This window comes from Apis florea, unplaced genomic scaffold (assembly GCF_048593485.1).
Source record: "Apis florea isolate Af1SG1 unplaced genomic scaffold, ASM4859348v1 contig_3798_pilon, whole genome shotgun sequence".
Lineage (NCBI taxonomy): Eukaryota > Metazoa > Arthropoda > Insecta > Hymenoptera > Apidae > Apis > Apis florea.
This window is the reverse complement of record NW_028256860.1, coordinates 1,628,426-1,655,290: the sequence shown is the minus strand read 5'-3', so window position 1 is coordinate 1,655,290 and position 26,865 is coordinate 1,628,426. Positions and strand designations below refer to the sequence as shown.

At 34.2% G+C, this 26,865-nt stretch overlaps 1 protein-coding gene across 5 annotated transcripts in view; it reads right to left on the bottom strand.

The window, feature by feature from the left end:
- LOC100872588 (uncharacterized) overlaps positions 1 to 26,865 on the bottom strand; it is a 607,316-nt gene that overhangs the window by 59,580 nt on the left and 520,871 nt on the right. For all 5 annotated transcript variants that reach the window (XM_012484533.3, XM_086915859.1, XM_086915861.1 and 2 more), the window contains one exon: positions 20,141 to 20,440. In XM_012484533.3, coding sequence (XP_012339987.3) covers positions 20,141 to 20,440 — 300 coding nt within the window. The remainder of the gene's footprint in view (positions 1 to 20,140; positions 20,441 to 26,865) is intronic.

Sequence of the window (26,865 nt, the reverse complement as noted above, 5' to 3'; positions counted from 1 at the left end):
ATTCGGTATATTTATACAAATGTGGATCACACAGTTTATTTTTATCGATTTTAATATTACACGGGGATCAAAAGAGAGAACTAATATGCTAAGACGAAAAGAAGAATAACCTGTTCTCAACCGGGTCTCGAGGCAAAGCTTTTTTACGAATAAGCATCGAATTCAAGAAATTTTATTTACAAATCTATTAACATATATTAAACATCACGACAGTGGTTATTTTTTTTTACATACAATTAACCATCCTGATTTCATTCTCAAATGTTGAACGCAACTATCGTATTGAAAAATCATTTCATAAATTATAAAAATTCGCATAAATACAATTTCATTGCCAAGGTAATAAAACATTTGATGAAATTCAGCAATCTGAATTCTACATCCTTTTCCCTATTCCTGAGAAAAGAATGAATATACTTCTCCTATATATATAAAAAAACAAAAGATACGAAAAAATGCGTTCAAACATCATCAACTTTTGAAAAAAAAAAAAAAACCAACGAAACGAAATATTGTGAGAAATAATCACAGAGGAGGAAAGAGAGGGCTCAAAAGAGATCGAAGGGGTGCAAAAGCAAATAATAATCGAAGAACGAGGGGGATGATTAAAACGAAGAGACACGCGAAGGGAAGAGGAAGGAAACGAGACCAGCGCGTACGATGAAAAGAGAAGAAGATCAGCTTGATCACGGAAGAGAGAGAGGAGGGGATAGTGAAAAATTCAAAGCTTTGCATACGAGCGAAAAGCAAAAACGTGCCTCTTGAATCTTTGTACCGGTGAATTTCAACCCTGCTGGACGTACGACTTTTTTGCGCTTACAATCATCGAGGAGGCCCATCCGCCATGCTAAAAAGCGATGGAAACTCTCCTTTTCCTGTATCGTGGCGGGAAATTTAAACAGTTTCATCGATAAATACTTTACTGGCTAATTAAATCGTCGAAGCACAGATTATTTTATCTTTTATTCTCGTGGTTTGTTACGTTGCCCTTTTTAGATTCGTTTCTTTTGTTTCGATTTGTTGTATTTTCGTGATTTGTGAGTTATTAATTTGCTGTAGCAATTTGGATAATTGTTAATTACAAGGTGTAAGGTTATAACATAAATAGCGTCGAGGAAAATTAAATGATTAAATTGGAAATTAAATTTGTTGTGTTCGTAGACGATTAATATTAAAAAATGAAGGTTAATTTGAATATCGTGATTGAGAGGTATATTTTTATCTTTTCCCAAAACGTAATTACAAATTATAATGATTTCAAAAGATAAAATTTTATAATTATTATATTGTTCAATTTTGTGTAATTTATTTGTTACGTTCAACTAGTGTGATTTTTAATTACTTTTCATCTTAGTAATAATGCATTTACAATTTCCATAAAATTTCTGTTAGAACGATTTATATTAAATGATTTTTATAAAAGAATACATTTTATGTATGTAATTAATCGATCAAAAATTTAAAAAAGGATTAAATGAAATCTGGAAAGAGTAATACTTATAATTACTTGAAATGAAAACAATTGAGTGCTTAACAATGATGTTAAAAATAAAAGTTCGGTATTATTTTTCAATTCATTGTACGTTTCACGTTTTTTGTTAATACTCTGATTTTTTTGTACTCTATTTAGCACAATTAGGTACACGCATACGTCGTCGATGAATACGATTTCATGGATGAAAGGATCGTCGAAATGAATTTCAAATTCTGTAGTATTTTCATTCATTTTATTTTACAATTGTTTAATCCTTTACTTTCCTTTCAATTGTAAAATTTTCCATATAGAAAAAAGAAAAAATTCAATTTAATTCACATAGAAAATAAATTAAAAATTATTCCTTGAAATATATATTCGATATATTCGATCTTTTGTTATTTTTCATCACCGTGTAATAATCAACCGAGGGCATTGATTTTAATTACGTGACGGTGAGCCCAAGTGTTTTTGCACCGCACGAAATTCCGATTACTTTACAGTTTCATTCCCCTGAACCATAAATTCTTCCGCTTTCCATTTCGTTTCTTTCGTTTTGTGTACCATTTTTACCTCTCCCCGGAAAAATTTCTTTTCGAAGCATTCAACGATCGCACGATTTTTCTCTTGCCTCGATATTGCTGATGGAACAAAAAAAAAAAAAAAAAAAAAATAGGAGAGTCTCGAAACGTGACTTTAATTATTTGAACTTTTTAATTTCAAATTAATCGTTATGGTGTTAAAATTAAACGTTTCCAAGTTTATTTCGTAAAAATTTAATTATTAAATTGAAAGCAATAAACTGTAACGATAAATTAAACGAATGCAATATTTTTTTTTTTTTTTTACTTCAATATTTTCACAATTTATAAAAATTCCACTTAGAAATCTAATATTACATTTAATTATAACATTCAATATTATACTTTTTTTATTCATCATTCGATTCGATATCAATTATATATTCATATGTATCACCTTGTATTACAATATGCAATTATATATCATGATTATGTAAAACTTAAAATCTTGTATATACTTTTATACGATATTAATAATTCATCACTAATATTAAACACATGATTTTTCACATGAATATATATATATATATATATATATATATATATATATATATATATAAAATAAATCAAAAATAATTAAAATAAATGAAACATAAATACGAAACTTCAAAATAAAAAATTGTCATTCTACGTTCTCGACTTATTTTTGCACGAAAATTCACCTTTCTCTTCTTTTTTCGTTTTATTTTGCAATTTTCAACACACCATGTACAATTCTTCCGTACAATTTTTCAAAAAATTTCAATTCTATATCTCCTGTTTTTCACGTTGAATCTTTAATAGATAAAAAAAAGAAAAAAAAAAAAGAAGAAACAAAAAGTTTACTCGTCAAAAATTCTTCGAAAATTCAACGGTGACGCATCATCGCCCGTAATCATCGCGATATCAGCGAGCGACCAACGACGCGTTAAGCCTCCCCCCGTTGGCAAACGTCAAATTCTTCGGCTGGCAGCGATGGACATTTTAGTTGGCGGGTTAATAACGTGACGACGCGAGTTACAGTAATTCGTCGACGATCGGGCACGGCCGACAAGATTAAAGGATTCACGCGCGGCGCACGTATAAATTCGAAATGGAGATAATTACGATACCAGTCGTATAACGAGTCCATAAAGCGCCGCTTGGAATTGGTTAAATTTATCGATCGTGTCCCGGCGATACGCGGCCGCTTTTTATCTGGACGATCCCCTGGTAATTCCATTCCACGAACGAATATACATGAGGCCGGTGCACGCACGTATTCACAACCGTGTTGTATCGCTTGCTTGCTCGGCCTGCGCCGTTATTTGACGTTGTTTCCGAAAAATCCGGTGGCGCGACGGATTGGATTGCTGCGTTGTGAAGCGAGAAAGAAACTGTGTGAAATCTTTTCGATAGAGATCTTTCGATCGTCCTTGAAGAAAGGAATAATTTTCTCAAAATTGAAGAACAACTTGAGCTCCTTTTTTTTTTTTTTTTTATAATTACTAAGAATTTCGTAATTTATATAAATGAATCGGCAAGATTCTTGTAAATTCTTTCAAAATTCAATTGAAAAAGCTAATCGAGCTGACTGTTTTGACACATTCAACTGATATGAATGTTGAATATACTTGGACAAAATAGATCTTTAAGAATGAATTATCTATTTCAACAATAACAAACAATTTAACGTGAAAAGTCACATTCATTGTAACTTCCTTTCTTAGATTAAAAGAAAATTTTAAACCACCGTCCGATCCTGACATCATTAACCCCAAAGATGTTCCTCCATCGTTCGCGCTCGAGCATAGTCCGAATCGATAACATCCCTGTTATCCAATATTCGCGTTCCCCATCGGTCCGGCAAAAATGGCAGGTTTCAAAGCCTGCGAGGCGCTTCGTCATCCCGTGGCAACCAGAGACTCCCCCGAGATCCCCCACCACCGAGTTCACCGAGATCCTCTCGCCTCGTATTTATGTTCTTGAGAGCAACCTGCCAATTAGTTCCTACCCTTGCCCGCCTGTTATGCACACTTTGAACAACTAGAGACGCGGCACGGTACTTGCAATTGGATACCAGTATTCACTTTCAAGAGTATTCTCGACGAGCTTTGTGTAGCCCACGTGCGACTCCCAATGCACTAACCCATCCACGACTCCGATCCCCTTTCCTTTCCGTGTCTCGTTCCGCTCACGCTCTTCCCCCAATTACGTATCCGTCTCTGAAGATCGTTTTCTCTTTAGATATCCAACTCTGCCGGGAGAAATCGAATCCGCTTTCGGAGGAGAAGCGTCACGAAGCCGCAAAATGATTCCCCTGGCTTAGATTCGCAATTGGCGGAACACACGGTATTGCCAGGGATTGGGTGAGGGGGAACGGAGAGAAAGGGTGGAAAAGGGTGATGATAACGTCTGAGCAAGGTGGTTGGAATGGCTATCGCGAAATTACCAACGAATTGTGCGTGCGAAAAGGGGGGAGGGGTATGCGTTTTGCATGTAACGACGATGGTAATGATCGCCATGCGTGGCGTTTCGAGCCAATTCCAGGTTCTATAGGGGTATACCGGTGATCGTAAGTATTAAAGCGGAATAATTTTGTAAATTTTAGTGCTCTTTAAGTTGGTTAATTTTACGAGCATTTTTAACAAATTGTTTGATTACAGATACATATCGTAAAAATATTTATATTAATCTTCAGAAAATCTTATTTTTTAATTTTCAAATAATCAATTTTTGGATAATTGTAATAGATATTCAAAAATTATCCACAAGTATATAATATTCCACTATATCTATAATAATAACGACATTTATGGTAGATTGTGAAATCTCATTTCAAATGTAAATGAAGATTTACGTGAGCTGATATTTCTCAATGATCACATTCTGCACTTCTATAAATTTCAAATTTTGTTTGCTGATTTGAATAATAATATTATGATTCCTATTTGTATATTATTATATTACTGATCTTATAAATATAATATAATTTTATTTAATGAAAAATCTCTAGTTTTGGAACAATGAAAAGTATTCAATAAAACAATATAGAAGATAACAATATTTTGCATGAATATCTTAATATATGTGATCACTAATATAATTCTCATTGATTTTTAAGCAAGTATGGAGAAGGGATAAAGGATAAAGGATTAGTAAAGTTTGAGGGATAATAGCTTTTAAAGGTATTTAACAATGTTCGCAGGAGCGTAATGGTAGTGGAACAATGAACTCAAGAAATGAAAAAGTTCAGTTTTTCAACATGGAATCTCTTTGTAGATTCGTTTAAATCTCTGGATTTTTAATGCTATTTCAACTTCGAACGATTTTCCTCTTTAGATTGAATTTTTTTGTATTATAAAAATCTATCCACCTATCTTTCGTATTAATCGGTAAGGAAGAAAGAAAAGAAGATTGGATAAGTCGCGGAAGAAAATTAAAAATAAATTTTGCCGATGTAAAAAATCTGAATAAAACCGAATAGGTCAAGTTGAAATATTGTATTACATTTTTCACCATTTCCGTGTGAATTTTCACGTAAGCTAATGACAATGAATTACCTGATTTGTTATCTGAAATATTTCTCTTATTTGCATAGATAAACTGTGCATGTCTACCACGATTTCGGATATAAGATACCTTTTTCGTGTCGAGGACTTTTTAAAATGTCACTCGAATCTTTTCGAGCACGCTATATTTCCATTGTGATAAAATCGAAGTTAAAAAGAAAGTATGTACGATTAAAGAGCAATTTTTCATCCAATAATTCTATTATTATCCTTCTCTTAAATTACCAGAAAACGTATATTTATTTTTTTAATTCAATTAAAAATTCAAAAGCAAGAAAAGAAAATTTTACATTTACATATGAAACTTTGTATCATCTCTTCTAAACATAATCATATAAGTAATCAAATATATCAGAAATATTTCTAAACAATTTTTCATTCGGTTTCATTCCTATATTAAAAATTTCTCCATTGTATCTAATTAAATTACCAAAAGTCGAAATAAATTACAACATATATCGAATTCCATCATCTTCGTCGCCCGTCCGAAATTCCAAACATCCCCTAAAAATTCTTCGAAGAGAAAGAGCACCTATTTTCTCGAACCACGCCATTAACGCGACGATATTTCAATGCCACGACAAAAAAGGACGATCTTCTCGTAAAAAAAAAAAAAAAAAAAAAGGAGAGGACGGTATTTATATTATATTGAATATTCCCGCTTTAAAGTAAGTTTCAGCTGACGTCCGCCGGAAGGAAATCATTTTTTTCGCGGGGGACCATGAAAACGCATATTTCGCCGATCGAGCATCCGGTACGAGGCATCGATCTTTGTTCAGACGACGTGTACGTCGACGTAAAAGCGTGGAGGACGATGCTGAGGCAAGGAAGCTTATATATAGGTGGGCCAGGATTATGGCGGCGGGTCGAGAGAGAGAGAGAGAGAGAGAGAGTGTAGCGCAGGATTCTTGCAATAACTCGCAGCAGCTTGGCACGATATCGCAAACAAACACGAAGGCGAATTGAACGGAGGCGCGCCAAGTATTTTCCAATTACATCTTCCATTAACGATCATTCCTTGTGTACACGAGGAGCCTCTCCTCCTCCTTGCGAGCGAATCGATCCAAGGAAGCCGGGGGGCTTCTTCGTCGTGAGCGAAGTTTCAGAAATATAATTTGCTCGATCGGTAAAACCGATGGGATCGTGCGAATGGTGTTGACACGCGGAGTTAAGAGTGTACACGTGTGTGTTCAACGTTTCGTTGAACGTGTTTTTTTCTTTTCATCGATGATGGTTGGTAAGTTTCTTTTTTTTTTTTTTTTTTTTTTCGTATTGGATATTGATTTTATTTTTTTACCACGGATATTAATTTTCATTAAAATGGGATACGATTTTTTGAGAATGGAATTTTTCTCATTTTATTGCACTACAGAATTTGATTAACTTTGATTAATTTTAAGTAATTATTGGTACTTTTTGATCCTCCAACGAACTTGATATCCTCTTTTATAAAAGAATGTGAAAGCATAATGATGGCAGGCATAATGTAATGATATTAAAGAATTTAAAAAGTGGTTTAACGCGTATGGAGAGAATTGGATCAAAATTATATATGAAGCATATACAAGTTTGCCAAATTGAATGATCGAGGTAGTTGAAAAGAAAAATCGATATAACATTACTAACATTAAAAAAGATTTGATTAGTTTTGTTCAAATGAAAGTTATTATAATTTTGTCTAATAGTGAATTGTTTCTTTGTATCCGTGTGAAATATTTAATTTACATCAAATAACATATAATTTACATGTTTGCATAAATTATTAATGTATATTTAATCTCTCTCTCTCTTTTTTTTTCTATTTTTTGTTTAGTAAATATTAGACAGAAACAATTTTGACACGAGATATTGGATATTGAATTTTATATAAATATTTGTATCGCTTTTAATTGTTTTTTTTTATAATTCATGTCATATAATCAAATATAATGGACACAAATATAATGTATTACTTCAAAAAATAAAGATATATAATAAAAAAAAAATGAATAAAGCGTGATTATCATAATATTAATCTTCTAAAATTAAAGAAAATCATTAACACAAAATTGAACAAATTGTATGAATAAACGATCAACGTTTCTAACAAAGTGCTAACAATTTTGTCAACGAGAAAACGTCAAAAATCCCATTTCCTGAAATCGGCATTACGAAAATTCTCCAACGTAAAAATACGATTTTCCAACCAGTCCAGAAAATCGCTATTTACTCGAATATATTTCAACAGTAACATCGATGGAAATTCCGGCGCGGAAAAAGAAGAAACGATTCGAGATACACGTTCATCGTCCAGAGCCCCGTCTGAATACTAACGGTCCCCCGTGACCCAGAAAAAACAGGCGACCGAGAAAGAGTCCTCCATTAGCACGTTCGTTTTCGGTTTAAAATTTAAATCGTCGTCGATAAATCACTTTCGTGGTCCAGGAAGTTAAGTTACCCATCCCTTTAAAAATCTCTTCAACGTACTCGCGATTAACTAGAAACAAGAAGAAGAAAAAGAAGAAGAGATAAGAATAAGACGTAGAAAACAACGGAGAAGAGAAAAGGGAAAAAGGAAAAGGCGCGAAGCGTGCATCTGTCGGTCCAGATTTTCGAGTTCGGGCAATAAAAATCGAGAAAGGAAACGCACGTGGTCGAAATTTTTCAAGGCCATCCGATCTTCCAACGTATCCTCGAAAAGGGAAGTTGGTCATTGGTCGGGAATCAAGATTTTTCCAACCGAGGAACCGTACGATTGGTCGGTTCAACGTGGGCTCCTCGTACGAGGGAAGAAAACTTGCTGGGGGTCTTTTCTCGTGATTCACTGGGGGTCTTCTTTTTAGGCAAGAAGAGGAGAAATTCTTTCGGTGTAACGGGGTGCACGTGACACCGGTCCAACCGGATCCAACTGTGAGAAGATACGTTGCTCGTACGTCTACGTGAACCGGAGCGTAGGGTTAGTTGAGGTTTCCTCGGAGGCACAAGAGAGAGACAACCCTTTTTTCCCTCCGCGTTTCAACCCTCGTGGCGACCCGTTCTCGCGAGGACCCGTTTCGAGAATAGTGGGTTATTTAAAGGGAACTATCGCTTTTACTTCCGGTCGGCGAGACAGTTTGAATTTTTAATCGGAAGGAAAGAGTTGCGGTACTTGGGAATCGCGCCATTCGATTTTAGGCGAGGGGAGGATGCAATTTTCTTCGCAGAGGTATAAAATTTAACTTTTTCGTATTTTTTTCTAATAATTTGGCGATGGAATTAATTTTTTCTTTAAATCGTAATAATCAATGATTCTTAACATTTCGTACATGAAACATTCCATGTTTCGCGTTTGTATTCTTCCTGGTTAAATAAAATATTTCTATGAGAGTTGTTATGAATAAATTATTTCGAAAATTGGACAACATGTTTAATCGATTGATTGGTTCAATCGTTTTTCATTCTTTATTATTCGCAAAGACATATATATATATATTCGGTATAAAAGCATCCTACTTTACTCTAATCCTACTTGTTTTCGACTTCCCCGTATCACACCGATTCGAGACGAGCCAATCCAAGAGAAATCTTTATGCTAACATTTACGCTAACATTCGGTTTTCCGACAGAAGATATCCCATTAAGATATTCGACGGGAGTGATTTTGGCTCCTTGGATTCTCTGGATCAAGATCTCGAAATAATAAAGGGAACTTAAGATAAACTTAATGTTTCGTTGAGTGGACGAGATTGTCGCGAGACGGAAAACAGGCAGATATTAAGGAACACTTGGCAAACGCTTTGCCTCGCCCGCTCGGATTTAGAACGAACGCAATGACACGGACTATTTTCAGAAATTCCTTCACAAGCTCTCTAGAGGTTCCAAGCTATTATAAGATCATAGTCGGTATCGTTAAGATTCTGATATATTATACCAGTTTAGGCAACCAGTGTAGGATTTGTAACGAAAAGATCAATATTATCACGCCATTCATGTTTCACATTTTAATAACACTGCGTCGAAAATTAATTTCCCTTCCTCCTACGAGTGCACCTGTCACGATATAGAAAAGGGAACGATCGAAAATCCGGAAAAGAGTTGAGAAGAGAGAAAAGGGAAAATGGCGAGAAATGACAAAGAAAACTAGGAATCGAGTTTGCCGGTCGGCAAATGGGTTGGTTTATATGTGTTTGCGCGGTAATGGGAAAGGCAACAGATGTGGCTGTTTCGCGAATGAAACTATCGTGTCGTGTAAAAGGGCGCGAGAGGCTGGCAAAGGTTAGCCTGCAACCGACGACATAAACTTACGATAGTGCAAACCGTTTCGCTCTCGAACTCTGTATTCCATGCCTCCCCGCATGGAACCCAACGACCCGATCGTAATTCTTATTCGCCCTCGAGATCTCCCTCTGTTTCCGGATCACCTCCAAAGCGAAGTTGCTCGCGCGAGAAGTGCGATCGGCTTATGCAGGAATGGGTTGGAGTCGTTTTAATGCAAAAGTAGTCGTAGTATTTTCTTACTGATGATGATGATTTGATGATTAACAATTTCAGGATTAGAATTTTTGTTAATTGTTGTTTATGTGTGTGGAAATTATGAAGTGGAAGTTAATTCGACACCCGTCTGTTCTTTTTTGATCTGGTTTCTCGAAAGGGAATTATTTCTTATTTGTCGAATATAATTAAGTTCCAGGCTGAAATCTTTCTTCCTAATCTTCTTAAGTTATCAAATATTTTTAATAATCTTTATTAATACGCGTTCTAATATTTTTCTTTGATTTCGAAGCACGATTCATTGCACAAATATTTAGAAACGTGAAAAGTGCAAATCTCCTCTCTCTCTGACGTTATAACATCCATATAATTAGTAACGGGAAAAACAAATATTGCTGATTCTAAATGTAGCTCATTGAAGCAACGTTCGCAAAAGTTAAACCTTAAAGTTTCGCGTATACAAATTTGCAACCTGCTACTACGCGTATCATTTAAACCATACATTCTGGCATTATTTCAACTTTAGACTGAAATTACATCTCTCTTTTGCCCACGGTGCACACGAGAATTCGATATAATTTGATCAATGAAAAGGATCGTAATTTCAGAGATACGTTAAAATATTTTGCTAAATGTATAAAATTTCATAATTTACTGGATAAATTCGATAAATTTCCTTTTTAAAATTTCAAACGCACCGAATATAATTCCTGATATTCCCGATTGAAAGTAATACAACTTTTTTAAATTATATATTTTCCAACAAATAATAACGCGACGTTCTCTCGACATAAGAAATATTTATATTTCCTCAAATCGTGGAATTAAATATTCATCACCACTGTCAAGTGATTATCCTATTATTTTCCATTTGTTCCTTACATTTGCAAATTTTTCTTGTTGAAAAACCGATCAATTTATATTAATTTCAAAATTAAACAAAAATGTCATTCAACCGTGCGTCAAAAAATCGTAAAAATCGCAGGATGATGTACCTTTCTTCCTTTTTTTTTTTTCTTTTTCGAATAACGCTGTTATTACACGAAAATGCGGAAACGCATTTCATTCGGACCCGAGCTCAGTTTAGCAAAACCGTCGAGACGAGATCGGCGAAGGCCGCAAATACAAATTTCCCCGCAAGGTTTCATAAAGATAAAACCGTCCGACGTGCAGACCGAATCCTCTCGATCCCTTCATTACTATGCGGGGGCGTATCCAAGAGCGCGTACCAGATCATATTAATTTAATCCATACCCCCGTTACAAACTCTATCTTATAGCCGGCTAGGCAAAACGACGAGGCGAAAGGCTGGGGCCGACCTCTCGATCGTGTCGCCGATTCGTTTCACGAGTTTATTCGCGTCCACGTCCGCGGGCCGCCATATTTATTATTATTACAGCCGCTCTATTTGCTTGTGAAACTTTGTAGGGTCTCTGACCTAACCCACGACGATGGCCGACCGGAGTGCATACATATTAATGCAACCGAACGATCGCCAAGCTCGCCCCTTCCTCCTCTCATCCTTGAGCCGCCCCGTCCTGTTTCCTTTCAACATTCCCTTTTGTGCCACTGTCACTGGTTAATATTGAAGAGCTTTCCGCGAGGGCGATTTCAGTTTTGGTTAGTCTCGTTTAGATGCTCTTGTTTTAAACGTCGACTGATGAGTTTCGGTGGTAAAAAAAGGATTTTATATGTACGCGAATTGTTGAGAGAGAGAGAGAGGGGGAGGGTATGTTAGATCGTCGTGGGAAAATTTGGAACGTGAAAAATAAGGATTGGTTTGGTTTCTTTTTTTTTTTTTTTTTTTTTTTTAAGGAAGAAATATTTGAGAGATTATAGATTTTAGGTTCATGTAATGTTAAATATCGATAAATGGATTGACTTATTTATTTCAATATACAAATATGTGCAAGATAAATTGAAGCAACTCGTCTATTGCAGTGGTGATTGAGAAAATAATAAAGATTTATTGTATATGTATATTTATTACAGTAGATGTCTCTTAATATTTCTTTCTAATTTCCTTCATAAGCAAAGATAATATATTATATGTATTCCATCCTATATGAAGATAATTTTATATGTATAATTACAACAAGAAAATTATTTAATTGTAATAAAAAGAAATCTTTAGAAAACATTGAAAAATGATATATATATATTGGTAGTTTATTGTAATTTCTTTTTTAATTATAATTAGATAAAATATTTTAGGAAAAAATTCTTAATTCCTCGTACTAATTTCAAGAGAATTCCATGCAAGAGAAAGAAAGATTTTTATTTAAAAAATATTGCAACTATAAAATGTATGTATCTTTTTATTTGCAAAAAAATAATATGAACATGCATAGGAAATCTACCTTAAAATATTTATGTGAATTGGTACAATACATTTGATCAATTTGTAATTTGAGATAATGAAATCTTTGTAAAAATACCAATTGTCGTTAAAAGATACTCGATCCTATTTTGAAACAAAGAGTGAAAATAGTAAAAATCTTGAATTATTGAAGAGAAAGAATGAAAGGAAATGAAATGATTAATTTTGAAATCTGATATTTAAAAAAAAGATACTTCTGTGACAAAATAATATAATAAAGAGGAAATTAAATGAAATAATTTTTAAAATATTCGAAATAATTTTTATATAATTTTTGGAGATTAAGAAATCTACGAAATCTATAAACGAACGTTTCATTCGGAATAAAGAGTTTGTTTGCTTTCTTGGTAATTTCTTTAAGTACCCTCTGATAGCTTGTTGGGTCATGATAAGAGCTTTTCGTTTCAACAAACTTGGACCGAAGTCAAAATGAGAATATCTTTTTCTTTCTGATTCTTTTTGAACTTTTCTCTTTAAATTCAAAAAAGCTATTATATTATATTCAGTTGAAGAAATGAAATTAGCTTTATCTATCTGATCAAAATAACTTTTTAAGTATATAGCTGAATTGTAAAAATATTACTTTGGTCAAAAACATTGAACTTCATTTTTTTTCTAAATTGATTTATATTTATTTGTGTTAAAATTTCAATTCTAAAAACAATTTATTCTTCATCTTTTTGAATTTTAATCTCATTAAACTAATATCACTTCATTATATTAATACTACTGTACTATATACTAACTATATTTCATTAATTTTCCAAAGTTCAATTTGTAAAAAATCTTTGAGACAAAGTAATACAATTGCAATTATGATTAAAATTATTTGATTGGCCAAATTGTATATAAAAATAAATGCATATTGATATTTCTTTAAAGAAACACGTATCAAAGATTATTCACAAAATTTTCTACTATTCATTATCAATAATTAATCGATCCAACAAAAAATCCTTATTACATTATTTATAAAATTTCCTAAGATCCATCCCCGATCGAATAGATATCTAAAACCTATAAATGCAACTTCGTTTCCTCAACGTTCCATCACACGTTTCATCATAAATCCAACGAAGATGGCTCACAGCGTGGAACATCTGAGCCAGAATGATGGAGGAGCGGATCGGTCGTCATTCGAAACTTGTAACTGTTATTGCCTCGTATCGATTGGAGGATCTTTGTGTGCCTCGTCGGGGGAAACGATTTAAGATAATCGAGGAGTCACCCCTCTCGTTCTCCCCGCCAGTGGAACGACTCGATGGAATAATTTTCGAGACCGACTCTGTTCTCCGCTCAATCCCGCTTCTTTATTAATATTCCTCGACGTCCAGGAGTTGGGTTCGCAGCTGTGCCGTCCGCGGACGACCGATTGAAAAGAGTCGGGGCAGGTGCTTTTGGAATTCGAATGGGGAGGAGGGGGGGAGAAGCTGACGGGGTGAGTTACTTGTGATTGCAAATCCTTCCCGATTCGATCTCGTTTCCTTCTCCTCTCGCTTTCGCGGGTCATTGTGCTTGGAATTGTGTCAGAAAATTGCCAATTGCGTATATATCGGACGAATTTGTAAAATTTGTAAAATCTCTGATAGAAAGATTTCGTAGAGATTCTTGAATAAACTATATAGTAGTTAGATTTTTAGGAATATTGTAATTCTATAGTTCACATCGTTATTAAATTATTTGTAAAAAATATAGAAATTCTTAATGAAATAGGATGGAAACAATGGAAACAATTTCCTACGTTATGAATATGGAGGAATAGAGATTAAATAGAGATTTGTATTACTCTTCAAATATAATTCATATTACGAATATTTTATTCTTTTTTGTATATTATCTGTATTTTGTAGATTTTTCTTTATATTTAAATTTTGCAAAAACATCTGCAATTCGCAATCAACAATTGTGAAAATACTATTATATTATTACAAAAACAAATTTCAATAAATCGTCTACTGTGTTTGTCATCGATTCTATTAAGAATCCATTAAAACTTTTGTATGCATCCATTTTCCACTTTAAAAACTATTCATTTTAAACCAATATATATTATATCAAACAAATTTTGTATCTCTTAAAATTGTCTTCTATAACATTAATTAATACATAAATTTTTTAACATTTCTAATTAGAGATGGACAAAATTTTAATGATTGAAGTTAAGAATAAAGTTACTTCAACGAGTTCCTTCCCGATAATTTATTACTCGAATAAGCATCGAATAAACGCAGATAATTCTAACGCCAAGGGGTTGAATAGCGAATGAACTATAACAGCTATGAATAAATTCGTTATTACATTTCAAATAAAGTTATTACTTAAAATCACTTGTTCCAAATTTATTTTAACCAATTATTATTTTTCTCAACAACGTTCTTTCATAAAAGAAGATTATAGAAGAAAATATATATTAACAATCGCATAACACGCCATCGACTGACTGGTGGCGCCAAACGACAAAAAGGAAAAGCTTATCGCGGAAAGAAACGCTTCGTGTCGTTGGCGCTTTGCTTGGATGCAGTTAAGCCAAGCGTGTCTAAAGCTCGAAACGGTTGCGTGATTGCAACCGGCTGTTACACACGGAGGGGGCGCGCCATCGAATTTCAACCCCTTCCCCGAACCTGGCCCACGCATAGACACGAGAAAGCACTATTCGCGGCGAAAAGTTTCGCCTGCCAGAAACGGTGACTAAGAACACGTCGTTACCTTTGCAATTTGTGGCGGTCGGTGTTTACTCTTTCAACTTTCCCCACCCGGCGCGGCTAATGTTTTAGGCCGGCCGCTTTAAATCACCCGACCTCGCCTCGGCCGTGGCTATTTCCGGCGGAATTGGAACAACCGATCGGTCCAACCTCCATTTTTCCCATCTACGTGAAACGATTGCGCTCGATGTGTAATTTACGTTGATCGATCAGTTCGCGCTTCGAAACCGCTGGCGGGGATTTATTTTGCCGGGGAAAAAGAGAAATATATTTATTTTTCGTTTCTTTCTTTCTTTCTTTTTTCTCTCCTCTTTTCCTTTGGAAATTGATGGGATCGATTGAGATTAAACGAAGAGGGTTTCGTTATTTCACGTTGTTTACATTTTATGTTGTTGATTAATTGAAAATCGATGAATCTATTCTTTTTTTTTCTTTTGGAAATGAGATAAGTGTATTTACATAAGTGTTAAGTTAAATATTTATACATTAACGACAATGTCAATTAACAAGTTGCAAGTTATAATTATAGATTCCTTTTCTAAAAAGGAATTTAATTTTTTTAATAAAACAATAAGAATAAAGTTGTATAGTGATATTTTTTTAAATAATTGTTATAATTTCTTTAACTATTCTTTGTTTATATTAGAATGTTTCATTGTGCAAATTAAAACAAATACAAAAAAAAATAAGTAGAAATTTTGTTCTAAGATCACACGATAAGGCACATGTTCGTCCATATCTATTATTATTGTAAAATATATACTTTTGATTATATTGTCAAAAATAAAACACTTTCATTTGCTCGATCATTATTATATTTTAATATTTCCACAGCTCCTCATTTTTATTATTAACACTATCTAAGCTTCAAGCGATTTAATTTTTCATTAAATAAACTAAGATTTTTCTATCTCTCAGACACGATCTTTATAATCACATCTTCTTCATCCCCATTGTCAAACACTTTCCATTCCCAAATGAAAATACAATTTCAACACAAGCAAACTTCCTCATTAACGAATTCAAATTAAAAGACAAAAAAAAAAAAATCCAAAAAACAATCCTCTTTCTAAAATCCATCCGCGGTTCCCTTATTGTTGGAAACGCTCCCCAATCGATCCCCAAGTGAAAGTATTTATTCCCCGTTTGTGGTGTGGGCCGCCCTTTGATCTCGAGGAATGGGATAAAGCTCGAACCACTTCGATTGTTTCCTCGCGACGAAAGCGGGCCGACGAAAGTCCCTGAGAATCCGTTCGTCCACGAATTCCTGGCCAATTACGACCAGGCCCTCGTTCTCCTGGGTTAACGAGGATTCCGGCGAATTCTTCGTTTCCACCCCCTCGGTCGAAGAGGACACCAACTTCATCCACCTTCCATCGGCGCAAGATCTCATACATATTAATGACGATTCGATCGATTTCGGGGCGAGCTCGCTTCTTGCTCTGTTTGGGGACAACCGTGAGCCCTTCCGTTGGTCGCAATGGTTATTATGCCATTAATGTAATGAAGGTTAGGTGGAAACAAAGGTTCGGGTGATCGAAGTATTTATCGAACGGTTAATTGTTTTTCTCTAGACTCCGATGAAAAATATCGCATGGCTTCTTCGAATGAATTTCTTTGTGGAGAATCGAGGCGAAATTTTGAAGAATTTTAGAGATGTGGAATTGTACGAGATTTCAAGAGGAATGGAGATTTGAATAGGAAATTTTGAAACGAGTTTCGGATTTATTTATAGCAATTTAATCGAGGATGGAGTTATATTATGAGAATTGCAATGTATTTTAAATCTATAATAATATGTCTTAAATAAAGAGTCTTATTATAGAATCTTGAAAGTAATTTGTACATCAAACATTTATCGGTATTATATTTTAATATAATTTCAAAGTAATTCAAATGCAATCAATATGAAAAATAATTCTTTAATCGATTCGTTCATTTTTTTTTTTTTTTTTAATTTTGATATGCAAACAATCAAAGACGCTTAAAATTTCTCAAGGATATATCGCGTGCATACGTTTTTAAAATACGTTTTCGAGCCCATTGAAAATATGCTCGATAAATTTTAAATAAACGATGCATATTTAATTTTAATTAAACCTGGGTTACATTCAATTTTCAAGCCCAATAATACCGGAGCGGCAAGTTAAAAATTTAATCGTGTTATTCGACGAGCATCCAGTTTTACACGAACTTAAAATGTATTAAACTCGAAAGCGTTTTAAACGGCTAGGATTCGATCGAATAAAGAATACAAGCAATTTTTCCCCCCGCGTATGTATAATTCGTAAATGTACGAGATTGAATACAATTTTACGTTCGATGAATCGCAACAATTCACGTGAATTCAGCGATTTTCACATTGACCACATTGTGCGTCAACAAAAGTCAAACACAAAAAGAGATAGGAGAGGATCCACGCTGTTGTTGATCCCCGCTAATGCATCGCGATTAGAGTTTATTGTTCTTATACATAGATTGAAGCAAACGGTAAACAATTTGTCCCCACGATGGACCGAGCAACTACTATTAGATCGATTAAGTCAACGTGGAAGACGCATGGGTGATATGTTTAGGTGGCTGGAAACTGAATTCCTTGTGGCAACATGCTCCGTGTTTGCCGATTGTATTTCTTGTATCAACAATTGAGAAACGTCGTGGGCCGTGATTGCTTTTGTTTTACGACCGGTTGAAACTAACTCGCGTGAAACGGGGTTACTCTAAATCCTGTGTTCTACCGGTTCATTATTAAACGTTCATTCAGAAATAGAATAGCATTGTGTACACGACGTGTATCGGGCACAGAATTAATCTTCTATCGATGGATTGGAATTGTATTGATTTGTACACGATTTGAATGTATTTATTGTATTCGATATTTCTCATTTTGTGGAATAATTAGAAAAATTAAATTATTGAGTGATAATAGAAATATCGATACAAATTTGGAACTTGAGTGCAAGTGTTACGATTCCTTGAACGATGATGGATCAATGGTGTGACAATTTCAATTTTAAAATAACAAAGTGTTTATTATTATAGAATTAAATTGAAATAGTGAGAGAATAAATTCATATATGAATATTTGTTATATTCATTTCGTAAGGAAAAGTTTTGACTTTTTATATGCATTCAATCTTTACATTGTATCCTTTGTTTCATTTAAATAGACAATAAAATTTTTTATTAAATATTTCCTACTTCATTAGATATTGTTACCATCATTCCTAACTATGATTTTCAATTTTTTCAATCACAAAAAAAAAAAGAATAAGCATATGTGGAGAATGTTTATATATATACGATTTCTGAAACACTAGTAAATTTTTTATCATATATGATAAAATTGGCAATTATATAGCTGTAATATAATATCATAAAATAATTAAAATAAATTTATATATTATGAAAGAGAAAATAATGGAAAAAAAATTATAATTGGAAAAGAAATATTTAAGGAAATATAGTTACAGTGAATTCACAAAGAAATAAAGATCATCTTTTAAAAATATATATATATATATACATTTTATCTAATATTTTGTTTCCACGTCTATCATTTTTATATCTAATGTTTTGTCTTTGATGAAGAAAAAATTTAAAAATTGTGCACCATACTTTTGATTAATCTTATTCTAATTTAAACTAGCTGCCTCTCGATTTGATGCTGCCCTCAGGCGTTATTAAATTCTTTTTCTTCTTTTTTTTAGTTCTGTTTTATCCTTCATTGTTCTAAAAACTAATAAATCTCTCAACTGAGTGATGTATTATATCCGCATGCGTGTTTATCATATTTTATTTATATCAAAGAGAAATTTGTGGAAATCTAAACGAGAATAACAGATTAATTATCGCATCCATTCTGAAAAAGAAGATAATCTGAGAACGGAAATTGGCAAATTATTTCGAAAGATAATGATTCGAAAAAGAGAATCGAGGGGAACAAACGCGATTTAAACGCATACCAGCTATCGGAGCTTTAACAGGTCACGCTGCGTTGATTAGTTGTAATGACAAAATATATCACTAGGCATAGTCCGCCATCGTTAAAATATTTTCGCATGAAGTAAACCAAATAATGTATGCACATTGCAACGTATCACAATGTTGAGTCGCTATTAAGTAATGGTGAAAGTAATATTTCTTTGTCATCTCCTTTGACATCTTGAGGTGGAATCTCGGTGAGAGTGTCACGAACCATTACTTATGTGCGATTTTAGGATTGGAATTAATGTATTTTATTTATCTCTTTCTTTAAAATAGAGTGCTATATTCGTGGGACATTTTTGGAGAGTGAATCCTTTAGCTTGTTATGCAAAGCTATACTTAGATTAGAACAATTTGTCAAGAGTTTTTTCAGATATTCATATAATTTGAAAAATCGACAAGTGAAATAAATTTTAATCGAAGAAAGATCTTTACATGAAATTAAAATTGATATAATTTATTTTTTTCTTTTCTTGGAAATTATTTATTGCGAAGAATTTTATATCGTCTTTTTATATCTAATTTTATATCTGAATTTATTTAAAAGAATTAGTTAATTGCCTTTTAAACGAGGCAATTATAACTCGTGGAAAAGAGATGTAATATAAGATAATAAAATTTTTAATTTGAGAAATTAAAGCTACATTTTTGAAAGCATTGAAAAAGTCTGAATGCTTTTAGATATTATATGAATATATTTATGTCTTATGCACATATTCGTAATTTATTCATAAATGTATTTTTGAAGATATCGTTTAATTTTTTTCGTTAAATCTTTTTTTATTACGAATCTTATAATTTATTAAACATAAATTTTATGATTTTTAAAAGTTTAAGTAAGTTCTATTTCATTAAATTTGATAATTTGATTTTAATTTAATTATTTCTTTTTCCTTGCATTCTGCAAGATGTTTGCGATTTAATAAATAAAATATTAGAAATATTTCTTTTCTAAAGAAGGAAATCTCTATATTGAGAATTTTTAATAATTATTAATTATTAATTAAGGGTTAAAAAAAAAATATTACTTCACTTACCTGTACGTGACTCCAGACTTTAGGTTTGGGGCTGGATCTCGCGTTATTTGTTGCATTTGAACTTCCAGAATTATTCGAAACGCTGCCAGATGAAGTTGTGGATTTGACGGACGGTTTTTGCGTTTTTTGAATCTGCGCTGTGACTGTGCTTGACGAATTGTTCCGTTGTTGCTGTGGCTGTTGCGCGGATGTTTGTTGCTGTTGTTGCTGCTGTTGCTGCGTTTGTTGCATAATCTGTTGAATGAGCTCCAATTGCTGTTTCGTGAGACCATCGTTGCTAGCACCAGGAGACGTGGCACTCTATAAAATATAGAAAAAGGAAATAGAAATATTAATAATTTATATTTCATTAAAAGAAAAAATATATATAAAACAAAAAGTTAATATTAATAATTAAAAACAAGCAGAGAGAGTTTTCTCTATTTGAGAATGTTGATAAAATATTGATATTAATTTAACGTGCGTATTTTAGTTGTTTAAAAAAAAATAAAAGAGTTAAAACTGTGGAAAGAAAGTGCAAATTATTTTTCTTACTCAATTTTTCTTAGAACCTTTCGAGGTTTTACTTAGAAAAAAAAAAAAAAAAAAAAAAGAAACGAAAGAATAATTCTGGAGAAAAAAATTTGACGCCGACCTAGAAACCTTAATTGATTAAACCAATCCAGGTTGAAAATGTACTTGAAAATGGGAAACTTCGTTTGACGGTTTAACGATCTTATGCAGGAATTCACTTTAATCGATGTAAATACTTTGTAAATCTTTGAAAAAAATGCTTTTCTTTTACGTATTCTTCAAGTTCATCCATTATAAATCTAAACATTTTTTACAGAATGAAACAATAAAAATTTCATTCAGTGACTAATTCATTTAATATTTCATTTCAAAAATTACATTTTTTTCTCATATGGATACAAAATCTTTCCTCAAACCTTCTAAAGCTATATGCACCCTAGGATTAATTATATCATAACGAAATATTTTTCCTTCTTCATCAAGTGACATAAAAATATACTTAACTTTCATATAGACACTAAAGTCTTTTATTAAAGGATTTCTATTGAAAAAACTCTTCCATATACTGAAATTCTAGGTATATAAAAAAGAAGAATAACCATTAGTTCTTCAAGTCCTGTATAAGAAAAACGAATGCCCTGAACAACAAACCTCGATAAACCCCGACCACACTCTCCCTGAAAAAAAAAAACCCACCCTGCTCGAGAGAAACCATCATTTCCGCCAACATTCCCTTCCCACATTCCTCCACCACGTTCTATTAATTTCGGTTTACATTAAAAACACGTTTCCGCTAATTCACCGTTCGCAATTCCGCGCACTAACTCGGCGACTGAATTTTAAAAGCGCGCGCTCTTTTTCTCTTTTATCGATCGAGGCCAGCGCACAGTTCAGACAGAGAGGGAGAGAGAGAGAGACAGAGAAAGTGAGTTTTTCCCTTTTCAAGAAATTCCATCCGCCATGAACGTTAACGACCGTCGTAATATTCACGAAAAGATCGACCCATAAAATTCGTGAGCATGCACGCACGATACTTACCCACCGAGCGAACAATGAAACTTATAGCTGGATATATATACGAAGGGGCGATGCACCTGTGCTTTGGCGCCCCATGCCGTGTATACGGTTGTTTTACAGTCCAACAATCTCGTAACACGAGCGAGTGTTGTCACAGGAATCTCGAGATCGAAGAGTCGAAATGTGGAAGAGACGAAGAATAGATGGTAATAAATTTTAACCATAGTTGTTTATATCGTAATCCAACGAAATCTCGTCGTTTGTCGAATAATACTTTTAAGAAAATATTTTTCCATTTTTTAATTAATATTTCGAAAAATAAATTATAATATTTGTATAAATCAATTTAAGTTTTATCTTAAAAACACAATTAATCGAAACTAATCTGTGAAATAGTTATTCGCAAAGTTTTTAATAATTATTCAAAAAATACCCAAGATATCTGTCTACCTATTATATCCCCTATTATATCTTACTAAGTATTTCCAAATTCTCTTTTCTTCAGAAAAAAAAATCGTATATTATAAATATCCTAGCTACATGGATATAAAAGAAATATCTTCAAATCGTCAAGTTAGGAAGAAATAATCGAGGAATAGAGAAACGATCGTAACAAATCATCGAATGAAAAAAAAAAAAAAAAAATTGGTTTCTAACTCGCCAAACAACTCCCGCGAACTATTTATTTCCCGATTCTAAACCTACGATAAATTCGGATAAGAATGTTTCGCGTGGGATAAAATAAAAGCGCGAGCAGGGAAAAAAGCGGCGTAGAGAAGAGAAAGAAACGAGAAGGATAATAAAAAAAGAGAGAGAAAAGGAGCAAAATAAAAGAGAAAGGGAGGAGGAAAAGGACGAGGGCGCTCGCGTGGATGCGTACAAACGAAAGAATGGCGGATGCGAGCAATGGTTGTCCCGCTTGCTGATCGTTTTTCAACGACACACCATGGAAAAACCGTAGTAGACGCCGCTATGCTTTATTTTCCTCGTTTTTTTCCCCCTTTTTTCCCTTCTTTTCTCTCTCTCTCTCTCTCTCTCTCTCTCTCTGCTCAACGAAACGACGAATGACGAGAACGGTAACAAAGGGACACGACGGGGGGCCGGATTTCACGATTTTTAATTAAGAGACCGGCCCCATTGGGTTACCACGGACACGGCTGGCATGCCATTCGTGTCATCGCTTTCGATCCTCGGACTCGGTTTCCTGAATTATTCGGGTGTGATCGCGGAAAGTCCGGTCATTCAACGCTCCCTTCGTTCCTGCGTTTTGGTTATTACGGACACCACCAGGCCGAAAAATCTCGGGACAATTGACGGGAGATATGTGGGATACGCGTTTTCTTTTTTTTTTTTTTGTTTGTTACGCGTTTTCATTGACTCTGAGGTTCATCGTGACGTTCGATGACAATGGTAGGACGTCAATTTGGTATAGAGAATCGGGGGAACGTTGTTTCTCTTTTTTTGAATTTACGAACGATTTCAATTTGTGGGTGGATCGAGCGATAATTTTTCGGGTAATGGTGAAACGATGAAGGATATATAGAAGGATATGTTGTCATTGTTGATCTTGATCCTACGATAACTAGAATTTCATTGGTATTTCATTCTTTGAAACTTTAATTCAAGGATTGTTTTAACGAATTTTTCTTTATTTTTCTCTATTTTTAGAGAAATCGAGTTTAAAGCAAACTCGATTTACTTGTACACCAATTTCCACGATTTATTTCGATCTTTCGTAAAGCTGATACATCACACATAAACCAGAGATAAACCATCGAAGCGTCGTGGTAATCGCATTTCCCAGAAGAAGGAAATGAAAAAAAAAGGGGGAAAAGAGCAAATGAGGGTCCAGCTGACGCGAAATAATTTCGCCACGAGGAGGGGGGAGGCAGCCGCTGATCACTTTTACCCTCCATGGCGCAACGTGGGCCAGAGAGGGGGCGCGAATTGGAGCGTCGATTAAAATTGGATTTGTTAATTAGCGCGGGGAATGTGGCCGTCGCCCTATCCGTCTCATACCTTATTAAACCTTCATTTCGTAATTCCCACGCCACCATTTGTCATCGCTGTAATCAGTAGCCGGTTGTTTTCCGCGCGTTTTTCTCGCCACCCCGTTCTGCGGTGAGGGGAGGGGCGATCGCGAAAGATATTTCACGCCGACTCGCTTTCGCATCCCTGGTGCATTCGCCAGAGTTACATAATCAAATCGTGGTGGATTGTTGCTCGCGTGGACGTAAAAATTCGTTTCGAGTTGTGTGAATATGTAAATTCGCGCATGTAAAATTAGCGAAAATTGTTTTTATCCTTTCTTTCTTTTCTTTTTTTTTTTTCGTTTCGTGAACTTTTTAATTTGCGAGGATTAGTTGTAGATTAGTAGAAATTTTCGATTTTATTTATAGAGATTTTATTATACATCATAAAAGGTGTATACGTTGAAAACGATGTACGTTGTACTATTATTGTATATATCGTATTTCATCGGTCACGTTCATTTTTACTCTTACTTCGCTCTTTTTATTCTCTCCTCACTTTCATTGTATTTAAAATTATTTTCAACAAATCTCTCGCAAAATAACGAGAACACGTTGATATTTTCAAGTAATTTAATTTCAGTATTTAAAAAATTGTACCTCTAATTAAAATCAATTAAAATTTTTATTCACGCGTCGTATTAACATGTAAACGTAAAATCGAAATGAATACAAAAATCTCATAAAATCTTACAAACAAATATATATAAAAGATAAATTCGCAAATCTTTAATATTTTCTCTCGTAATACAGGAACAGGAATAAATCATGCCACGGTTCGCTAATGCGCCCGTGCAAATATCGAATAATTATAATTAAATATTTAAGAGAGGAGAGCGCAAGGCCAATCGGTCGATTTCGTTCTATGTGAAGAATTAAACGTGCGTATGTTTGTCCTCTAAATATATCCGCCCGGGGCGTTTTCGTTCACTTATTATTAATATCGGACACTTTGTTGGCCGTATAAAGGCGTTGAAAAGGAGAGAGAGCGCGTTTACGCGTCGAAGACAAAACGGCGTTTCACCACGTTTTCGACTCGAGTATTGACTTTTTCCTCGATTTCGGCCATGTTTCGAACGTGTACAATGACATTGTGTTATTTCAACGGCGGGATGGGAAAGGTTTGTTGAACGATCATTGCGATCGTTACGTATGAATTTTTTAGAAGCACGAAACATTCCTCGTTAACTCGAATACTTTAATGCTATTTCAAAGAGTGACACTGGCGGGGAGCAATCTTTGAGCAAAGTTCGAACAGATAAATAAACTGTTTTGATTGTATTATATCCAGTGAAAATTACTATGGAAAATCAAAATTACATTGAATTGAACATTGTCGAGTGGGATATTCATCACGATCGCTGTATTATTTAAAATATTATATTTCGCCCTCCATCCTTCAGATAAACATTTTATATCCTACGCAAGTGAACGGGGGGATAAAAAGAATCTAATTTTTCACGCTCTTCCTCACTCAAGTTTGACACATTTTATATCTAACTCATATTTGCCATGCACGTTCACCGTGCAAACGACTATTTGTAATCATAACAAAGTGGCTCCCGACACGGTCCAAGAGGGAGACGCATTTGTTAGCCACGGATGTTCGTTCTTCACAACGTCTCTGAAAGTTTGGTGTTATCTCTTGTTGGACGAACGAGCTTCCCTGACAAATCGTCGTTTCCGACGCTACGAATCTGTCGACGAAAGGGAGTATTCACCCTTCTTTCTACCACCCTCATCCATCCACTCTATACATTCTATCCACACATACTTTTTTCCTTATATTCACCATCCGCGGTTGAGAATATTTTGTTTTGAACAAATTTCAAGGAATAGAAATAATTCTTAATTTTTCTGAAAAATGTAGAAAATACTTTAAACGAATTTCAATAAAAATTTTGCATTAATCCATCATCAGATTCCACGTATTTAATTATCCATTATTTTCTTATCACACTTTTGTATCGAATTAAATTAAATTGATCCAAATTTCCGAAATACGTTTTTCAGATCGCCTTCTTCGTTGTTACAATTGTCGACGTTACGCCTCAAATCTAGATTATCAAATAATCTCTTGGATAATTAAATCGACTCGAGTCGCACGTATAAATCGATAATTTCGCTCTTCTTCGTTTCAACCACCCTCCTTGCGCAATATTCGGCCGCAATTATTAATCTTCATTCAACCATTCATCATCCTGTTACCCCTCCTTGATTCCTTCCTTCCTCGTTCGACACTTTCCACCGCCGTTCCACAATTCATCGAGCTCACGCGAGAATCGCATTATTTTTCTACCATCTCCCTTGTCGCAACCGCGCTCGTTTATCACCCGTCCTTTCTCAACCACGCCGCGACCCACTTTTCCTTCGCCATCTTCCTTCCTTCCTTCCCTCATACGATATTTTCGCCCCTTCCGCTCTATTATTTATAAGCGTATACACCGATGCTTCCACTGTTCGTTTCCGGTGTTGCTTGCTTTCGCTCGGGAACACGAGAGATGCTCTTTTATTTCAATTGTCCCGGAGTGAAAGGTGCGCGGCGAGCTTTTAATTATTCGACCACGTTTTTTGCTCGGCGTAGCCAGCGCCATTCTTTTCGCCACCGTCTCTCGTCCAGCTTGGTTTCGTGCTAGTTTCGTGCGTGATCGTTCGTGAAAATTCATTGTGAATTAATCACGCGAAATTGTTGATGAAATTTTTATCAAACTTTTAGGGGAAAATCGGATTTACCAATGTATCCTCATAATCTCTAAATCTCTGCATTTTATTATTTCGCGATTAATATTTCTTCCCTTCGTTTTAATATGTTTTGTTTCGTGTTGGAAAAAGTATAACATAACTTGGATCGTTTGAATTTCATCTTCTTTAACTTTAAACGCTGCATTCACTAATACTTTAATAAACAAATAAAAAAGAAGAGATAGCAATATCTAATTCGTTTACGCATTTACTATTATTCCAAGCGTTGAATTATTTAATGAAATTTAATCAAACGCAACATCACCGCAATTAATATTGTCCGCGTCATAGATTTTATAAATTTCCTGGCCATTTCGAGTGCACATCTACGAAACTACGCGACAATATTGCGCAAACATTTATACAGCTTAATTAATTAGGTTGATTAATATATTTAATAGCGTGCTCGATAATGAATTACGT